The sequence below is a fragment of the Pisolithus orientalis genome (assembly GCF_024613125.1).
Source record: "Pisolithus orientalis strain OTSU chromosome Unknown F5J12scaffold_24, whole genome shotgun sequence".
Classification (NCBI taxonomy): domain Eukaryota; kingdom Fungi; phylum Basidiomycota; class Agaricomycetes; order Boletales; family Pisolithaceae; genus Pisolithus; species Pisolithus orientalis.
This window is the reverse complement of record NW_026260805.1, coordinates 159336-177667: the sequence shown is the minus strand read 5'-3', so window position 1 is coordinate 177667 and position 18332 is coordinate 159336. Positions and strand designations below refer to the sequence as shown.

Here is an 18332-nt window from a genome sequence, read left to right as displayed (position 1 = left end):
CGAGTGTTCTTATTTCATTCTCACAGGTTGACCACCACTCGAAGCCAAGGTGGGTTCCCTGCCTTCGGGATCAGCATCATTGGGCATGTATTGCATGTGGCTGTCAACTCCCAATGACTGGTCTTAAGGTAGGCATTCTTCTTTTCTGTCCATAAGTGATGCATGGCATCAGGACACTTTGATGGTCTCCAATGATAGACTTTCTTTTTGTCAATCAGGGGTATTTCATGGTTGATCACTCAGAATGGGGGCAGTGCTGTAGCACCAGCTTGAGAGCACAGCAGCTTGGTGAGCTCTTGTAAGTACATTCTCACCTTTTTGAGATTGTCATGGTAAACTTCTGTCACACATGATTCCAGAGTGGAAACCTGTGCTCCTTTCATCTCCATGGGCAATATGCTTCCAATGATGACTCTAGGTGAGTGTAACCCCACCATTACTTTGTGCTGATAAAGGAACAGTGTTCCCAGAATAAGGTCATAGTTTTGTAGGTTCATGACATCAAAATATCATTCACAGTCAATCCCCTGGTACTGGAGCCAGGTCTTCATGCCAAAATTCACTTTAGATCTTGAGCCCTGAATGGCAAGCTGTATGGTAAGTGGCTTCTCAAGCAGGATCCACTTGACCTTTAGTTGTTCTGCAAGGGTTACTGACATGAAATCAGCCAGTGACCCAGTATCAATCAGTGCACGTGCTGGATGGCCATTTATGTGCATGACAACTACCAGCAGCTTGGGTATCCTGTGTGTGAAGTCTTTTGCAATTGAGGAGTTTCTTTGTAGAACAGTTTTGTCCTCAGTGCAGGCTTTGGCACTCTTCAGTTGGGCCATTCTGCATAGTATGTTTTCTTCTGAGTCTGATCTCTCATCACTTGCACTAATCTCCTCGCTTTTGAACAGGAGTTGAATTCCCGAGTCATTGTCCTCCAAGGGATCATTCCATAAGTGCTCCATAAGTGTGTGAACCAATTCCCTTACATACCAGCACATGACATTGAACTCTGGTATGGTTACCTTATCCAGTGGGAGAGCTAGGCAAACCCCCATGTGATGGTCAAGTATGTGTATGGTTGAGTTATCTTCCCTAACACACACAAACCTGTCTCAGTTTCCCCCTTCCAGGATCTGTAGGCTATATTCCTCAGGATCAGCAGCAACTCTGTCTTCAATGGGATGCTCTATGGGTTTTGATCTCCAAGTCTGCACCCTTTCTTGACATCACAACTCTGGCTTTGGAATCCCAGCACACTCTCCCTTTCAGAACCAATACCAACTTTTGAGTCAGAATGATGGGTTGCTCAACAAGTCTGTCTTGATGGTAATCCCATCCTCAGGTCCAAGCATGTTGCACTCACTTTCAACAATCATGTGTCTCCTGTTCCCCAGGTCATATACAAGGAACTGTGAATCCATGTAGGTGCATAGCAATTCTGGGTCATCACCTGGATAACAGATTCCCAATAACAGGTCCATAGCCCAATCCTCTAAAGGGTGTCTGATCCCATAGTACCCCTTGTGAGGCCTGTGGAATTGTCTACTATTATAGACATACACTTGCATCCCTGCATTAGGATCCTCTTCATCAGTGGTGACTTTGTCATCATGACTGTCATATTCATCTTCACTCCATACACTCTCCAGGTCAGGGAGGTCACCATCCTCATCCTGGATTGTGTATCTCTGGACAGGTATGAAGTTCAATGACAGTCCGGGTTCATTCTCAGATGATTTGGACAATTGGCATTGATTCTCCACATCACTGAAATCGACATCCATGCCAAAGCTAGATAACCCTGGAGGTTTTCTTGACAAGGATATGGTGTGCTGACTTGGGCAGTTCCTGGAGAAATGTCCTGACTTGTGGCAATTGAAGCAAAGTCCTTCTGTCTTGTGCCATTCCTGTTCCTCTTTACTCAACTTTGGAGTATTGCACTTATGTTTTTCTGGGCATTTTCCCTGCCTTCCTCCCTGGTTAGAGGATTCCATGGGATTGTTGTCCCTCTGGTAGGTTTCACCCCTGGCCTTTCATTTGTAATCATGCCTTTGTTTGTATCCAGATTTCTGCCATTTGGGGCTCTCTGGTGAGGCAGTGGCACTTTCCAGCATCCTTTGCTTACTTCTCCATCTTCTAGATTTGTGGGTATAATCACCAGCAACTGTCTGTGCAATTTCAAGTATCTCAGCCAACATGGTGATTTTCTTTAACAATGAGACCTTCGGATTCAACTTCTCCTTCCACAGATCTCTCTGCAGTTCCTTTCAAAGGCCAGCCCAGAACTTGTGGACTTTGGTACATTTGTCTGTTTCCCAATCATATTCCACAGCTCATTGAGCTCATACAGGTAGTTCTTAACCATTTTAGAATTCTGATAATAGGATTGCAGCTTTTCCCTTTGTTGCATTTGGAAATCAATAGGGAAGCAATAGTTGAAGAGTTGTGTGAAAAAGTCTAAAAGTCTCCACTTGTAAGGGTCTCCAGACACTTCTCACACATAGAACTCATGTGCCTTTCCAGTCAAGTAGTGTGACAGAATAAAAGCACACTTCTTAGGCTTGACTTGGCCATCTGTGATGTAGGCTGTGCCTTCAGTAACAAATTGCTGGAAAGTGTGGACATCATCAAATCCATCATACTTGTCCAGTGGGATAGGCTTGAGCATTGTCTTTCTTTGGGATTTGGAATGCTTCTTAGGTTTATGGCATTCTTTGCCTCGCCCTTTACGGTGTCAGGACCTTCCTCATTGTCTTTGCAAGCTTGTAGATGATTTGCTTGTGTCAGACAAGGAGACGCTGCTTGTCAAGGACAAGTCATCATCGCTCGAGCTTGACAAGCTTGACATATCACTACTTGAGCTAGAAGAAGGTGAGCCATCATCACTAGAGCTCTCACTGGATGAGTCTCTGGGCTCAGATGAACTGGAGTCCTCATTGCTGGAAGAGTCCAACTTTTGTCTCGCCTTTCTCTTATTTTTCTTTGAGTGTTTCTCATCCTTCTCTATCTGTTTGAATGTGAGTCCTATGAAGCTCTTCAGGTTGATCTGTTTTATAGGTTCCATGGCCTTAGGTGTCTTTTGACATTCTTGCTGTTTGTGATCTGGGCACACAGCTTTATCCACCATATCTTTTACAGGATTCAGGAGCACCTTCACAGGCTTAGTCATTTTCTTTTTAGTCTTCCTTTTGCACTTAGACTTTTCTTTCTTAGACCTACATTCTGCATTCTTGCTATTGGCGGTCAGGCCTCCATCTTTATTATGCAGGTCTACATTCTTTGAGTGGCTTCCCTCAAGCATGCCAGGTTGGTGTTCTAGTCCACTGTCCTTGGTGAGCACGTTCACCATATTCCATGATGTGAGGGCTGCATGCTGTGCATCAGGATCTACTTCTGCATCATCAAAATTTAAACCTCCCCAGTTCTTAGGGTCAGGGCCTTTCCCTTTAGGATCTTTGTTTTCAGGTGATTGATCACTCTCAGACATGGACTCATCAGTGCTGCTTCTTGCCACTGACAAAGACCTCCTCCAGATTCATGCTCTTTCATCTGGGGTCATTTGTCGTTCTGCCTGTCTGATGGCATCTCTGACATCTGGTCTTACTTTGCTTTAGGCACGACAATCACATGATCATCTGCACACCACTTTTGTCCATTCAGTGCACTCCACCTCTGTCTCGCTCACTGGGAACATGGACATGGATTCACATTGGACATCATTGGGTAAGGCATCACTATCTCTGTGAGTCAGTACCTGAACTCCAACAGATCTAGCTTGTGAGGTCTCTGGGACAATGTCATCACTGGGATACACCAGCAAACTAGGGCTCAAACTGGGAGTGTCTATGGCTGCACCATGGTACACCAGACTGGGGCTCCTAGAGCCATTTTTAACCATGTCACTGTAGCTCCAGACACTACCCTTGATGGGCTTACCAACTGGGGTGGAATACTGACTTCCTAATGGAGTCAGCTTCAGAAGCAGGGACCTGTTGACAACTTCAGTGCCAGGCTGAGTCATTGGGCTAGGAGGTAAGGATGATGCTCAAGCTTTTGTTGCTCAGCGAATGGATGCTCAGGTGTTAACCATCTTTTTATTAAGTATTTGGATACTTACTCTTTTGTCTCTGCAGGGGATCAGTTCTGCAGATGGTGGAGAAGGTATTGGTGGGGATATCATTTAGGGTTTGGGGTTAGACCATATAGGCTGGAAAAAAATATGTAGTGGTGACAGTGAAGTGAGGCACTTGTGACAACACTACACAAGGAGCTTTCCTGTGGTTACCTCAAAGTTCCAAGACACCAAGGTCTGTATTTCCAGTATGTAGGAAAAATTTTCTCCCCCTACATTAAGATACATGGCCCTTTTTATAGTAGAGAGAACAGGCACACGATATCAGTAAGAACAGGTGTGAATAAGAACTAGATCAATCACAAATGAGATATGTAGAAGAAACGTCAAAAGAATATTGAACAAGTGATGTGTGGCCGACAGCGTCGGTCCGAACCTTACAGTCCTCGTGTTATCTTCGCAACAGCAGAAAATGTCACAAGTTTAACGACAACTAGACACTGCTCTGCACAATCGAAGGTTATCCCGGGTATAAGACACTCGGACGCCTGAGCGTATTCCTTTAGAGCGATTGAATTAGTAACTTTTTTACATAAAGTTGGATGCTTGGATTGGAGTCCATCTGAGGACGCACGAATAGCCATGCTACTTCCCATCGCCAATGACCGCGACGGTCCTCTAGCCTGACGAAGTATCGGACATGTAACTCGGACCGGCTTTCCCAAATTAGAACACCTACGGACGAGCGACCATATTGTTATTGCAGTCCTGCCACCGCCATTCCTAGCCTCGACGAGCGCTCTAACTATTCCACACGTTCACATGCCCAAGGCTAGCGCTGATGCCAAGGAGGAGGGCGGGGAAATCTCCTCAGAGTCACCATGGGAGAGTCCTATCGCTGCATGTGTACCCACGCTAGCCAGTGTAAGGGATTTGAGGTTCAGTCGAGCCTTGACATTTTTGTGCATAATACCGCTTTGGAGCACTTTATGGGTGCTGAATTCTCCCTTGCGTTTCATTTCCCGTAATACTCACAGTGGGCGACTCCTTCCCGATACAAACTCCACGGCCTGTCCCCAATGGGACGCCTTGTATCCCTATCGATAATGCTCACATCGATGCAGAATTAGAGGCTATCTACGCTTCTACAGACTTCAAGTTGCACGCCATTGATCTCCTTACAGGCGCTATTCGCATTCCGTGAGGACCACCATTTTCCTTGCACTGGTGCAACTTTTCATCACATTGTGCAGTACGGAATCTCACGACAATAGCGGCCCCGTGGGAGAAGATCCGGCATGGAATATTTTTGCCGACTTCCACGAATATTTGGAACGTGTGTTTCCGCTTGTGTAGGGTGTTTCAATCTGAGATAGCCAAGTCCAGTGTCTTACCATCGTCCTTTAGGTACACCAAGTTGGATGTGACGAAAATCAACACATATGGCCTTGTTCATCACTGGCAGGGTTCAACAGAGGTAAAACCCATTCTCCTGACTGCTCACCAAGGCTAGATATTTGACGTTCGTCGTTGGAGTGTCTCTGAATTCCCCCCTAGACGTAGTACCCGTCGATCCTACTACTGTATCACAGTGGATACACCCACCCTATTCGGGTCACTACGATGGTATCATCATCCTCATCCATTCGATCGCAGACATTGAGCACCTAGAAAGGCACCTGGATATGGGGACGTGGAGCATGTGACGACAAGTCGGAAATCATTGAGAGACTCATAGTTGTCGATTCTCTCTTGCGGCGTGGCTTTACGCCTACTCGCACTCTCGTCATCGCTCTTGGCTTCGACGAAGAGGCTGCAGGGGTTCAAGTATGATAGGGGTTCACCAGTTATCCTTTCTTTTCTGACGTGCTTTCAAACAGGGTGCTAGCCATATCGCAAAGTATCTGGAGGAGACCTATGGTCATAATGGCTTCGCCATGCTCGTGGACGAGGGTCGTAAGTAGCTCTTGTCTTCTCCAAGGAAGCTCACCGTCATGCTGTCAACGCTTAGCAAATGGCCTAGTGAATTTTGGAGATGGCTTCTACTTTGTATCGCCGAAAGTTTCTGAGAAAGGGTACTTCGACGCGCGCGTAGAGGTGGCTTCGCCTGGTGGTCACTCGAGCATTCCACCAGCACATACAGTGAGTCCGCCAAATGTCGACGCCGATGTACCTGCGCTGATGCCCTTCACCTGAACAGAGTATTGGCCTGCTTTCCCTTGCTATTTCAGCGATAGAAGCAAACCCACATTCACCTGAACTCCCGCGTAACGGAACGCATTTCTCAACTATCCAGTGCCTTGCAGACTACTCCCCATCATTCCCAGAGGAGTTGCGCAACCTTGCACACCGAGCGGTGAGCGATGATCGGACCTTGGCGAGATTGGAAGATGCGCTATCCGAGTTATCCCCTGCAATGAGAGCTATGATGGTGACCACTCAAGCCGTCAATGTCATTAAAGGTGGTGTAAAAGCTAATGCCCTCCCAGAAAGGGCCTCGGCGGTTGTCAACCACCGAATTACAGAACACAGGTAAGCCGAACGCACATTCAATATATTAACATCATGTCACACCGTCTGTAGCTCTGTGGCTGAGTTACAGCAGCACCTTATTGATGTTCTCTCGCCCGTGGCTGCTAGCCATGAGTTGACTCTTCGTGCTTTCGGAAGGGTCATGAAGACCGGTGACAGTGGAAAAATTATCATTTCCAATAATTCTGGTATAGCGCTTGAGCCCTCTCCCGTAACTCCTGTAGGGTATGGTCCATACTCGATTCTCACTGGGACCATCAAAGCAACTATAACAACTTCTAAGTTGTACAACGGCACGCCCATCATTTTAGGGCCATCCTTATCACTAGGCAAGTACATAGACATTTCTTTCTTCTGTTCTCCTTTGCATAACATTAACCATGGCCTCATTTCAGCAAACACTGGTACGTGGCGGCTGATTTCACCCGATCACTTAATCGATTCAAGTAATCTAGACACGGTATGGTACTGGGACTTGACAAAGCATATCTTCCGATCTTCTCTTGTTACCAAATCCGACTACTATAACGGCGTGCACACCGTGAACGAAGGTGAGTCTACATGCCCTCCAAACGGGATTCCCATGTGGCACGTTTTTAACTCCCACAATGCAGCGCTTCGTGCTGACGCGTACATCGAAGGAATACGGTTCCTTACGAAACTTATACTGAACGTGGATGAGTCCCCATTATCTTGAACGGTTCCACATCTACCAGGATGATTGCAGTTAATCTTTCAGGCTTAACAGCATGTAATGTGTCCATAAGTGTCACCATCACTGGCTGTTTGCTCATTCTCGCCTAAAATTATCATCAGTGTGTTGAATGTCATAGGAGTGGAAAGAGTGTGTGCAAGTCATTGTCTATGTAGGAATATTGGAAGCTCATATACATGACTGTCAAATACAGACAAGCTCAAACAAGCCATGCTTTGCAATGTATGCCACATTCTGCAGTCTGCACTCCCTGCTCATTTTCATGGGGATTGTGTGGCACACAAATGGCCTGCCTGCTGTGGCTGCTTATGTGAATGATGTAACATCTGTTAAGTTTTCCTGCAGTAAGTTGCTGATCATGAGGAGGCACCTATTTGCAAGTCAAGTCACTAATGTGTCTTGATCATAAGGGTTGTTCATGAGCATCATGGAACATCACTTAGCCAATGAACTGAAACACGAGGCAGACTTTGAGATTGGGGCATATGGTCCAGATTTAACATTGCTTGCATTGGAAGATGAAATCTCACCCTGATGGAGGAGGTATCAGATGAAAGAGGGGAGAGGGAAGCAGTTGACTCCAAAGATGACTTGTTGGCCATCTTGGCTGCTTCAATTACTGTTGACACTTTGCAAACAGATGGGAGTGAGCACAGTGACTCTGAAGATGATTTGTAATACAGTAGTAAGTGACATTTTTGACAAGCATCACTGTATCTCTAACAACACCCTAGCTTCAAGTTTAAGCATGTTTCATTAGCAGGTTTCTCCAATATATATGTGTTGTACATCTGAAATTGCCATACATTCAAATTAAGAAAATCAGTGAACCCAATCCATCTGCAATCATGACAAGAACACCATGTGAACTCCTGTTCTTCACTAACCATCATGAGCACTTCATCAAGGGGAAAGCAAGGGAACAAGGTGAGTACCCCATCATCTATAAAACTGTCCTTCAAATGATTCTAATCTATTTAATCTAATTCAGATGAAAGAGAAGTTTCTTGAGAACTCTGGAATGAATCTGTCTGGAAACTCAGCAGCAACCCAGATCAACCTTGCAGAGGAGCAATCTGTACCAGCACCTGGCATAAATGGCAGCAGCAATTCAATGCCAAAACTTACTATCTGAACAGTATTGACAGTGATCAAGAAGATTTGGGTACCTTCTATCATTGGGCCCTCCTCATATGCCATGCAACCAGCTCTCACCAGCACACCTGAAGTGTCTCATTCTCATTCCTACCCATATGTCCAACAAGGGCAGTGTGGTGGGTCCACATTGGGTCCTTACACATACCTCTGACCTGAGCTTGACTATGCCCTGCCCACACTTGCTGCAAGGTTTGTGCACTCAGTGGCCCCTTGCCTTACTCCATACAGTGTACCATTGCAGCACACCAAGTTAGCACAAGGGTGGCTTTGGCCTGGAGAAATGACACCAAATGAAGCACAGGAGGTCCATGAAATCACCATCAATGCAAGAACTGGTCTGAAGTGAATTCTACTATCACAGAATCTCCTTCCTGACAGTAATGAGCTCATGACAATGATCAAACAGGATCTATATGATGCAGCAATACCATATGATTGAGATATGTAAGTATCTTATCAATACATGATCTCTGACCACTGATATTTCTTACAGCCAGTTTCAAACACTGGCTGGAGCACAATGCCATGAAAGAAATGAAAAAACTTCAAGATATCACAACAAACATCTGCAATGACTTCAAGAATGTTGCATGCATCTTAGTGCCCCTGCTATATAGACTAACCATCCATATACAATCTTGTGGACAAGAAGTCAGGTTGTGACAAGAACAGATACCCATCCTTTGTTCCATATATATGTGGTTGGATGAAGTTCTAATGGTAGGCCTCATCTTACAGTCCCAACATGCCCTGACTGTTTCATCTCAGAATGAGTATGGTACAAGCTGGGTGCCTTTCAGCCTCCCAGCCCTCATTCAAACTGTGGTCACCCTGCTCTGGGGTAACAAGCAATGCAAGTGGTATCTTGACATTAATAGAAATTCTAGTACATAGGAGATATGACAAGTAATAGAATAGTGTCTTTGCACAAGTGGCTGTGCTGCCTTGCACCTTCTCTCTCTCCCCACTATCATCAGAATTCAGCCCACAGCACAGGCCTCACCTTGTTCCTTTTCACAACCCTGGTCACTCTGCTCCTTTGAACACTAACTGCATTATTCCCTAGTTTCCATTGAGAAACTCACTATCAGTAATCAGATCTCCCCATTTTGAACCACAAACATGGATGCCCCCCATCCACAGCAACAATTCTGACCAGATTTCATGCTACCAGCCTTCCAAGGTGTGGTCAACCTCATGATGGCGGGAGGAGACCTGACCTCTGAACAGGCCATCAGAGCCCTGGAAGCACATTGGGACCAGGAAAACCCCCAGGGAGATGAGCAACATGGAAACCAACCACAACAGGGAGAAGAAAGAAGGTCACCACCACCCAATGACCCACCACAACCACCAGTAGCAGAACCTGACTGCCCCCCCCCCCCAACAAGTCTCAGAGCAGAACCCCCCCACTTTTGACCCAGATGCCATGGTATTGTCAAACCTACCAATGCAGCCAGTAGAGTATGCCATCAAGAAGATAGAATCCTTCAAATTCATCCACATGTGGTACTTCACAAGAGAGGGCCTCCAGGAAGCCACATGAACAGTGAGATGTCTCAAAGAGAATGACACTTTGGCCATCACCCAGGCTGGCAAAGGAAACATCACACTACATGCAGCAAATTCACTCACTGCCTCCAAAAACACCAGGCCAGACCACAACCTTTCCTTTGCTGAATATATGTATGCCAAGAACCACTTCCTTACCTGCATCAAGAATGCAGGATAGGGTAACCAGTTGGTGGATGCCTTCAACTGGTTTTTCCACAGGATTGACAATCACCACTGGCAAGATCAAGGCAATCATGGAGAATGTGCCCTTCTCCACTATGCCTCCAAGGTCAGGCAGGACTGGCATGACAAAGTGGTACATAACCAAGCCTACAAAATTGGAGTGATAAATGAAGAGCTACTGGCAGACATCATCATCATCAGCAAATTGTCAAGTCCCTGAGACATCTGGCCACAGATATCACAGATACTTTCAGGGGAGGCAGCCATCTCAGTCATGACAGATAAATGTATGAAGTCATGCATGTACCTTTCTGCCTCAGACAGATTTACCTGTCCACAGGTTGATCAGACTGCTGTCAGACTGTTACAGATGGAGGTGTAGTCTATACATCTGTCCTAGTCAGATCATTCAGCAGACAATACCAGACTTGAATACATTCTTTGTCAGACTGGCTACCATACCCTCTCCAGGTTCTTAGATCAGACAATCAGGTCATACTGTGTGTACATAGCAACAGTTCCAATCAATGCATCAGAACAATCAGATGATATTTATTTTAGTCTTCGAAGATCACACCCTACCTACCACAGGTAATCTACTTCAGCATGGTAATTACTCTTCATCCTATGATTCACAAATAAATTAGTCCAGCATCGATTCCAGGACCTACTCGCATCAAGGAAAGAAAGCATACCTCCAAGAGCTTGATGTCAGATGACACCACAATCTGCACGTGGTCATCTTGGTATCCTGCATCTGGGGTGGCTGCCCTTGCTCAGCTTCCAGTGGTGCAATGGTGCAAACCATGGGACTGCTGGGCCTCTGCAAGGATTTCCACATATTTCCTCTTCTTGATCCTTTGATGGACTCAATATAATAAAGTATCTTGGTCCCCCAATGAGTCTCTGAGAAGCTCAGCTCAGATTTCTTCATAGCCACATCCTTTTTGCCAGTATGATACATATGTAATGTGTGCTTGACCTATGAAAGCAGAGTCAGTGATCTCAAACTCTGGATATTTGATTTGAGTGAACTGCAGTGACTGTGAGGACGAGTGTGCTGTGTGGGTTGTCATTAGTGAACACAGTGTATAGCTCAGAATTGCCTTCAATAAGAGCAAGGAGAGACAAGTGGGCTGCAAACATCTGTAGTATGAGAGGAGTAAGGAATGCCTTCGACATCTACAGACCCCAGGAGATATCCTCAGCAGCTTATAAACCACAAAGTTCAATGCCACCTACCAGAACAATGTCATTCTCATAATGGTCAATTTTCCCATAAAGGAAAGGAAGTCTAGGACCTAGTGCATACTCAACATATGCTTTACAGTCCTCTGGGTCAAAGTATTTCTTGTCTGAGGCCCAGAGAGCTTCCATGGCTTCTAATGTGGCTTTTCTGAGTGCCTTATGCCAGTCATATATCTTTTGCATGCACTATCATATTCATGAAGTATTAGTGATACCCATCTAAGGATGCAGGACTTATGAGACAGTAGATGAGTGTTGGAACATAAAGTGCCCCTGTGGTACTTGACCACTGTCACAGTGAGTTTTCCACTATATAGTACCCTGTTATATGTAAAATACAATATGTCAATCTCACACTTAGGGTTTGTGATGGCATACTGAAAAAATCCATACTTGAAGTTTAGATCCTGTTCTACAAGTTTACTCAGGTTTGAAGTCAGAGCAAATGTCTAATCATTGTGTAAACAATAAGTATGGTTGAATAGCAGATGTTGTCCAAGATAGGAAGTTATGTCAACACATGCAGTGTGGGGTGAAACTTTAAGTTTTGTCCTAATTTGCATAACTGACAATACACAAAGTACTGCCAAGATTCCAGTAACAGATTTTACTTCAAGTCTAGAATTAGTGTTCCTACATGTGCTTGCACTTGAAGTTTCACCACTGTCCATACTAATTGCCTGACAGTCACCTGTTCATTGCCCAATGATCACCCTGTGGTCACACAACAGTTGCCCAGTGTGATCATCCTATAGTTCTTGTAGCTATTGTTACATGGTTGTCATATTTCCCTAAGTAGATCCTACAATTTTTCTTCCATGATGCCTTGACATTTGTCAGTCCTATTGTTGCAAGAATTCAACAGTCAAATCAGAGTGGCATGAGACAGAGCTTCACTCACTTGACTCAATGTAAGAATGACAACATGGTTATCAGATATCAGCCACCATGCATAGTGACCCATGATACCTCAACTTTCTCCAGTGTTGTGGAAAGCATGTGGCTGTAGGTCTTTTCTGGGAAATGTAGGTAGCATGCAAAGGGGTCATTTGTGCCTTTGTTCAAAACATGGGGACACTTCCAACAGACAGCAAATGCAGACCATCCATTCTGTTCATATATGTATTTGATGCTTGCAGGAACTGGAGGCAAAGATCAGTTGCCTGACAGGTGAATCAGAGCAAGTACCACAGGAACCAGAGGTGAGATCCATCACCTGATGTGTGAAACATAATCAGAGAGTTTCCTACATGAGTGGCAGTGCAGCTATAGACCACTCTGCCATATCTGATATGGGCCTGCAGCATCACATCCTGCTTATGAATGAAGTTGTACAGGTCTGGAGGGGTAGCAGTGTAGGGAATGCAGACCTTTTCCCTATGAGAAATCACTCTGGTGTGTTGAAGGGAAGGTTTGAGGATGGAGAGTGTAGGTGAGGGTCAAAGAGGGTTCAGACTTAGGGGTTGTGGCTGAGGGAACTTGATGTTGAAAGGTTGAGAGCTGACTAAGCACATGGGTGGTCATGGCATGTGCCACATCACATAGAGACTACAGTACAGCATGGACAAGGATTACTGTACTACACATCACTGTCTACTCTGTGTCCTTCTTTGGAGAGCAAGAATCACTGCTTCAGCTCCTTCTGCCAAGTTCTTCTTTGCAGTCTAGAAAATCCTCCCAGGCAAGTTCCCTTTTTGTTCATCTAAATTACTTATTCTGCATCCAGACTGAAGCCCCTTCAGGGTTGACCCAACTCGAGCAGAGCCTACCTCTCTGGAGTTGGAGTTCTTGGCCATCAGAAAACAGTTTCCCTACAACTTGGAGCCCACCATGAGGGGCTTCAACCAACAACCAGGAAGTAAAGTGCAACCTCAGGCAAATGGCAGCTAGGGTTGCCCACAAGGAGAGACACAAGAAAGTGAAAGAAGCACTCAAATCAAGGAAGAAAGCAATGCCTCCCCATTTAGCTAAGTCATCTCTAGGGAAGCTCCCCACTGAAGTTCCTCTTCCAGAATCCCCAGAACCAGAAGAGCCAAAACAGACCCGAGAACCTGGTTTCACAGAATATCAAACACTGGCACCAGTTATTGGATCAAACTCAGAAACATCATTTGGTTTGACAGAAGAAGCTGTGAAGCTCCTACAAGAACCACCTTCACCACTCATGGAATTACCCCTCACAGTATTCATAGAGGAGCCTGAAGACATTCCATTTTCCATTCCTATGTTTACAGGAGAAAAAGTTGACACTACCAGCTTAGAGGACATGTACAAAGCGATCTGGGATGATGGGCAACTGATGAGCTCATTGAAGTTTGCAATGCCTAAGAAGGAAAAGGAAGAAGAGTTAATACCATTTATGACCTACTGGGACAAGGGAAAGGAAAGGGTGACAGAGCAGTTGCCAGACAGAATCTATGTCAATGACCCAAAAGTTGCAGTCCACTGAGGGTGGACCAGAGAAAGGTCAACAACCAGAGAAAGGTCACCCTCAAGGATGAGGATGAGGGTGAAGTCAAGACATAGGTCAGGACATAGGGAGAGGTCATCCTTGAGGTTGAGGTCAAGACACAAGCCCAGGTACAGATTGACTTCCAGGTCAAGTTACAGGACAAGGCACAGGTCAAAGTCCCATCACCACAGACATAAAAGATTGGACAAGTTGAGAAGTAGACACCATAGGAGGTCCTACTCCATGGACAGTTAATTGAGTGACTCAAGTGAGGAGGAGGAAAGAAGAAGAAGGTATTACAGGCACAAGGAGAAAATGCATGAGAAGGAAGTTGCTCGAGGTACAGGTCTCTGTCTACAGAAGCACAGGAGCCAAGGAGGAGAACAGCCCAGCCAGAAGAACTATCTGAGGGGCAATGTATCCTTAGGCTTCTTGGACAAGGCACCCTTGCATCTGACAAACCCAAGCTGCTTGAGAAAATTCACTCTAGGTCTTCAGACAAAGCACCCAAGTTTTCAGGGAAAACAGCCAATCTGGTTTGTTATCTGGAAGAAATTCATCACCTGTGTAAGAAGGCAGGGTGTACAGATGAGTACAGGTGGCTGAAGTGGACTATCTGGTATCTGGACAACCATACAGTGAACCTGTGGACACAACTCCTGGAAGAGATGACAGGTAGATGGGACAAGTTTGTGCAAGTGCTGGTGAATGTGTACCCTGGTGCAGGAGAATGAGAGAAGAGATACATTAAAGTGGACCTGATTGATCTTGTTTGAGCACAGTCCAGGAAGATTATAGCAACAGAAGAAGACCTTGGAGAGTACCTTTGGCAGTATGAGACCATTGTGGGCTATCTCACCAGACACTACAAGCTCACCCAAGAAGACTACAACAGTTACTTCTGGGAGGGCTTGGACCTGGAACTTCAGAAAGATACACTTGAGAATTTGAAATTTAGGAACAGTTTATGTGATTTGGATGAACCCTGGCCTATGAACAAGGTCATATGAGAAATAAAAGAGTTGCTGAGGGATGGATACCATATGACAAGAAGCTGTGCTGTGAGGAGGGGCATCATTCAGTTATCACCCAGGGAGGAAGCCAGGAGGATAGTGCACAAGTTAGTCCAGAGACAGCCTCAGGTTTGAGTGGAAGCACAGGCCCAGTGAAGGGCAGCACCTGTACAGGCCAGAAACATTGTTGAAGGAGCACATGAGCTGCCTTGAGAAATAATCTGCTTTTTCTGCTTCCTTCAAGGACACCACACAAGGACTTGTTGCATGCTGGAAAGGTATTGTGCAGCTGGCAGGTGTGTCATCAAAGACAATAGGGTAAAGTTCAATGACAGCATGCATGTTCCTCAGACAGATGAGCTGATGTACCAGTTGATAGATGAGTGGATGGCAAGAGACAGGAGGAGGAGAGAACAGCAGCAAGCACCCATCATTTGTATTGAGCATGAAGAGGAACCTCCAACAAACACAAATATGTTTGTAGCAGTGCACAATGCTTTCCAATACATTGAGAGAGCTAGGATCAAAGAGCTTGCTTCAGAAGGAGAGGACATGGCTGAGGAGGTCATCTTGGAAACAGAGTATGAAGTGTGACTGGCAGAAGTAGAACAAGCATTTGCAGCAGCACAAAGGGAAGAGAATAAGCTGCAGCAAAAGGCCCTGAAGTTTGATAGAGTAGTGGTACCTGGAAAAGAAAGATGTACAGCGACCATGACAGCAGAGCAGGCAGGACCTAGTTGGTCCAGCTTGACAGATGCTCCTGAAGCAAGTTCGAAGGATAAGGGAAAGCAACCAGACAGAAGTGCTGGCAGGTCACTAGGACCTACCTCTATGCCCAACAAGCAGCAGCATGGCATGGAAGATCAGGATGCAGGAAGGAAAGGCTATAGGTATACAAGTCTGTTCAAAGACCCTACAGAAGTGATGAGGGTTTTGAACCAGTACCTGGACCAGACCATTGTGATTCTAGGAAGAGATCCACTTGCTATAAGTCCAGATGTTAGGAGGGAGTTCAATGACCAAGCAATGATGAAGTGAGTAGTGCTTGGTGCTACCCTCTCAGGCATGTTGGGAATGCTGGAAGGGTTGGTGCAGTTGAATGACATGAGGGATTTTGAGTGCAGTATAGGAGAAGAGAGGTTTGCACAGATGGATTTAATGCCACTTACAATGGTAGAGGTTGAGCTAGCTGGGAAGGTCATGCTCAAAGGGATCCTCAACAGTGGTTCACAGATAGTGGCTTTGCGACAGGAAATAGCTGAAGTTCTGTGTCTCCCCATTGAGAGAGATAGCTGAATCATTATGGAAGCTGCAAACCAGTCAAAATATGAAACACTGGGCCTGGTGTGAGATGCTTCACTCAGGATCAGTCCAGTGGAAGTGGAAGTGCCAATTCAAGTCATCAAGTTGGCCCCCTTCAATATCCTCCTGGGCAGGCTGTTCCTATGTGTGATTTGGGCTAGGACACAAGACTTTAGGAATGGGCAACAGACTCTTGAGTTTACAGATCCAGAGACAGACAAGAGGATCCAAATATCACTGCAACCCAGAAGGTCCCTCACACAGTTCCCTCAGTTTAGGGATGTGGTTTTGCAGAGGGAGTATGTTCAGAGGATAGGGTGCAAACCCCATAGGATGCAATGTCGACCTCAGGATGAGGGTTTTTAGACTTCATCTGGGACTTGAATAGCCAGTGAAGAGACATTTTGATGGGATTGGCCACCCCTGTCAGGCTGGGGTATCTTGCTCAGCCTATAGCAGCATATAAGAACAAATCAAGTACATATGTCTTGGACTTTGACTTGCAGTTTCAAGATATAACTGAAAACTGAAAGCAAGAATTGACATTAGACATAGAGGTGACCAGCCATAGAGTTCCTTTTAGATTGAGCATGAATGATGCACTGACTTTTCCCACAGGTATAGAAATTGAATCACAAGTTGTTTATCATAGAGACACAGGACAGTATCAAAGGGAGGAACTCTCCCATAAGGGATGCAGAGAAAGAGGAGTGGATAGGAGCATTGAGGAAGAAGATTGAAGTGAAGAAATAGAGATTGAATGCCCAGGGGCAAGAATGGAAGGTAGAAAGGTGATGTTTGTGATGACAGAGGAGGACTTTGAGTCCTTGGGTTTACATTTTGAATCTTATTCAGTAGAGAGTCTGACCACCAAGCTACAGGATGAGGAAGAGTGGATAAAGCAGGTGATGAAGTACAAACCTGTGGCAAAGAAGGTTTGGCTGGTTGCAACAGAGACACTGGCAGAGTTTAGAGTTGAGAGAAGAGAGGTGGGGGACCCATTGGCTAACCTCCCCCAGATACCAGTTATTCCCCCAGAGTTCACACCCAGGGAACAACTTACCCAGGAGTGAGCAGACAAGTTTGAATGGGACCCAGGCAGATGTTTATGGCCTGAGGAACTCAAACTAGTCAAGTGGCTAGTATGAGTCCATGAGAAGGCCTTTGCTTGGGACATGAGCAAAAGGAGGACATTCCAAGAAGACATGTTCCCACCTCTCAAGATTCCAATGGTTCCACACAAGCCATGGGTAGATTGGAATATCCCCATTCCACTGGCAATCTATGGAGATGTCATGCAAATAATCAAAGAGAAGATTGCAGCAGGAGTTTATGAACCATTGACTTCATCTCATTGATCGAGATGGTTTTGCATAGTGAAGAAGGATGGGAAATCACTGCAGCTGGTCCATGACTTACAGCTGCTCAATGTGGTCTCAATACAGGATTCAGGAGTTCCCCCACATGTGGACAGTATTGTGGAAGAATTCACAGGACACACAGTGTATGGCATGTGCAACCTTCCTTATGGCCTTTCAAATGCCAACCAGCACATTCAGGTTGACCAAACTCCCCATGGGCTACATGAACACTGTACAAGTGTTCCAGGGGATGTGTCATTTACACTCAGGGAGGAAACACCAGAAGTAACCATGCCATTCATTGATGACATACCAGTAAAAGGACAGTGATTGAGGTACATGTGAGAGGATGGAACATATGAAATGATCAAAGGGAATTTGGGAATCAGGAGGTTTGTATGGGAGCACCTTGTCAATACTAATCAAGTTCTACAGTGCCTTGAGCACATTGGAGCTACTGTCTCTGCAAAGAAATTTGCAGTGGCAATCCAGTCTATCACTGTAGTGGGACACAAGCTTTCATATGAAGGCTGAATACCCAATGAATCCAAGGTGCAAAAGATTTGAGATTGGCCCTATTGCAAGAATGTCATGGAAGTGCAAGGTTTCTTAGGCCTCTGCAGCTACTGTTGCATCTTCATTTGAACTATACAAAAAGGGAAAAACTGTTGATCAAATTGACCAAGAAGGGAGTAGTCTTCAGATTTGACAAAGTACACAAAGCAGCAATGGATGACTTGAAGGATGC

The 18332-nt window shown here is 45.4% G+C and overlaps 3 protein-coding genes across 3 annotated transcripts; 2 read left to right on the top strand and 1 right to left on the bottom strand.

Moving 5' to 3' along the window:
• Nucleotides 1-4888: 4888 nt before the first annotated feature.
• Nucleotides 4889-7295, top strand: F5J12DRAFT_894602 (uncharacterized protein; the record flags this gene model as incomplete). The annotated part of the gene is made up of 12 exons (XM_051747755.1): nucleotides 4889-5009; nucleotides 5104-5266; nucleotides 5320-5418; nucleotides 5474-5543; nucleotides 5575-5692; nucleotides 5742-5893; nucleotides 5947-6022; nucleotides 6078-6208; nucleotides 6267-6598; nucleotides 6650-7002; nucleotides 7054-7149; nucleotides 7213-7295. 12 exons carry the CDS (start codon nucleotides 4889-4891, stop codon nucleotides 7293-7295), a joined length of 1794 nt encoding a protein of 597 aa, XP_051598059.1.
• A 909-nt stretch (nucleotides 7296-8204) lies between these two features.
• F5J12DRAFT_784221 (uncharacterized protein) lies at nucleotides 8205-9365 on the top strand (the record flags this gene model as incomplete). The annotated part of the gene is made up of 8 exons (XM_051742998.1): nucleotides 8205-8240; nucleotides 8305-8391; nucleotides 8522-8587; nucleotides 8629-8660; nucleotides 8700-8813; nucleotides 8878-8915; nucleotides 8965-9056; nucleotides 9240-9365. The coding sequence occupies 8 exons, from the start codon at nucleotides 8205-8207 to the stop codon at nucleotides 9363-9365; spliced, it is 591 nt and encodes a 196-aa protein (XP_051598058.1).
• Nucleotides 9366-9565: 200 nt separating this feature from the next.
• On the bottom strand, nucleotides 9566-12420 carry F5J12DRAFT_784220 (uncharacterized protein; the record flags this gene model as incomplete). Its single annotated transcript, XM_051742997.1, has 14 exons — nucleotides 9566-9713; nucleotides 9920-10083; nucleotides 10107-10181; nucleotides 10210-10355; nucleotides 10539-10561; nucleotides 10795-10833; nucleotides 10904-11190; nucleotides 11253-11390; nucleotides 11451-11642; nucleotides 11744-11777; nucleotides 11835-11905; nucleotides 12027-12039; nucleotides 12068-12147; nucleotides 12358-12420. 14 exons carry the CDS (start codon nucleotides 12418-12420, stop codon nucleotides 9566-9568), a joined length of 1473 nt encoding a protein of 490 aa, XP_051598057.1.
• Between the last annotated feature and the right edge of the window lie 5912 nt (nucleotides 12421-18332).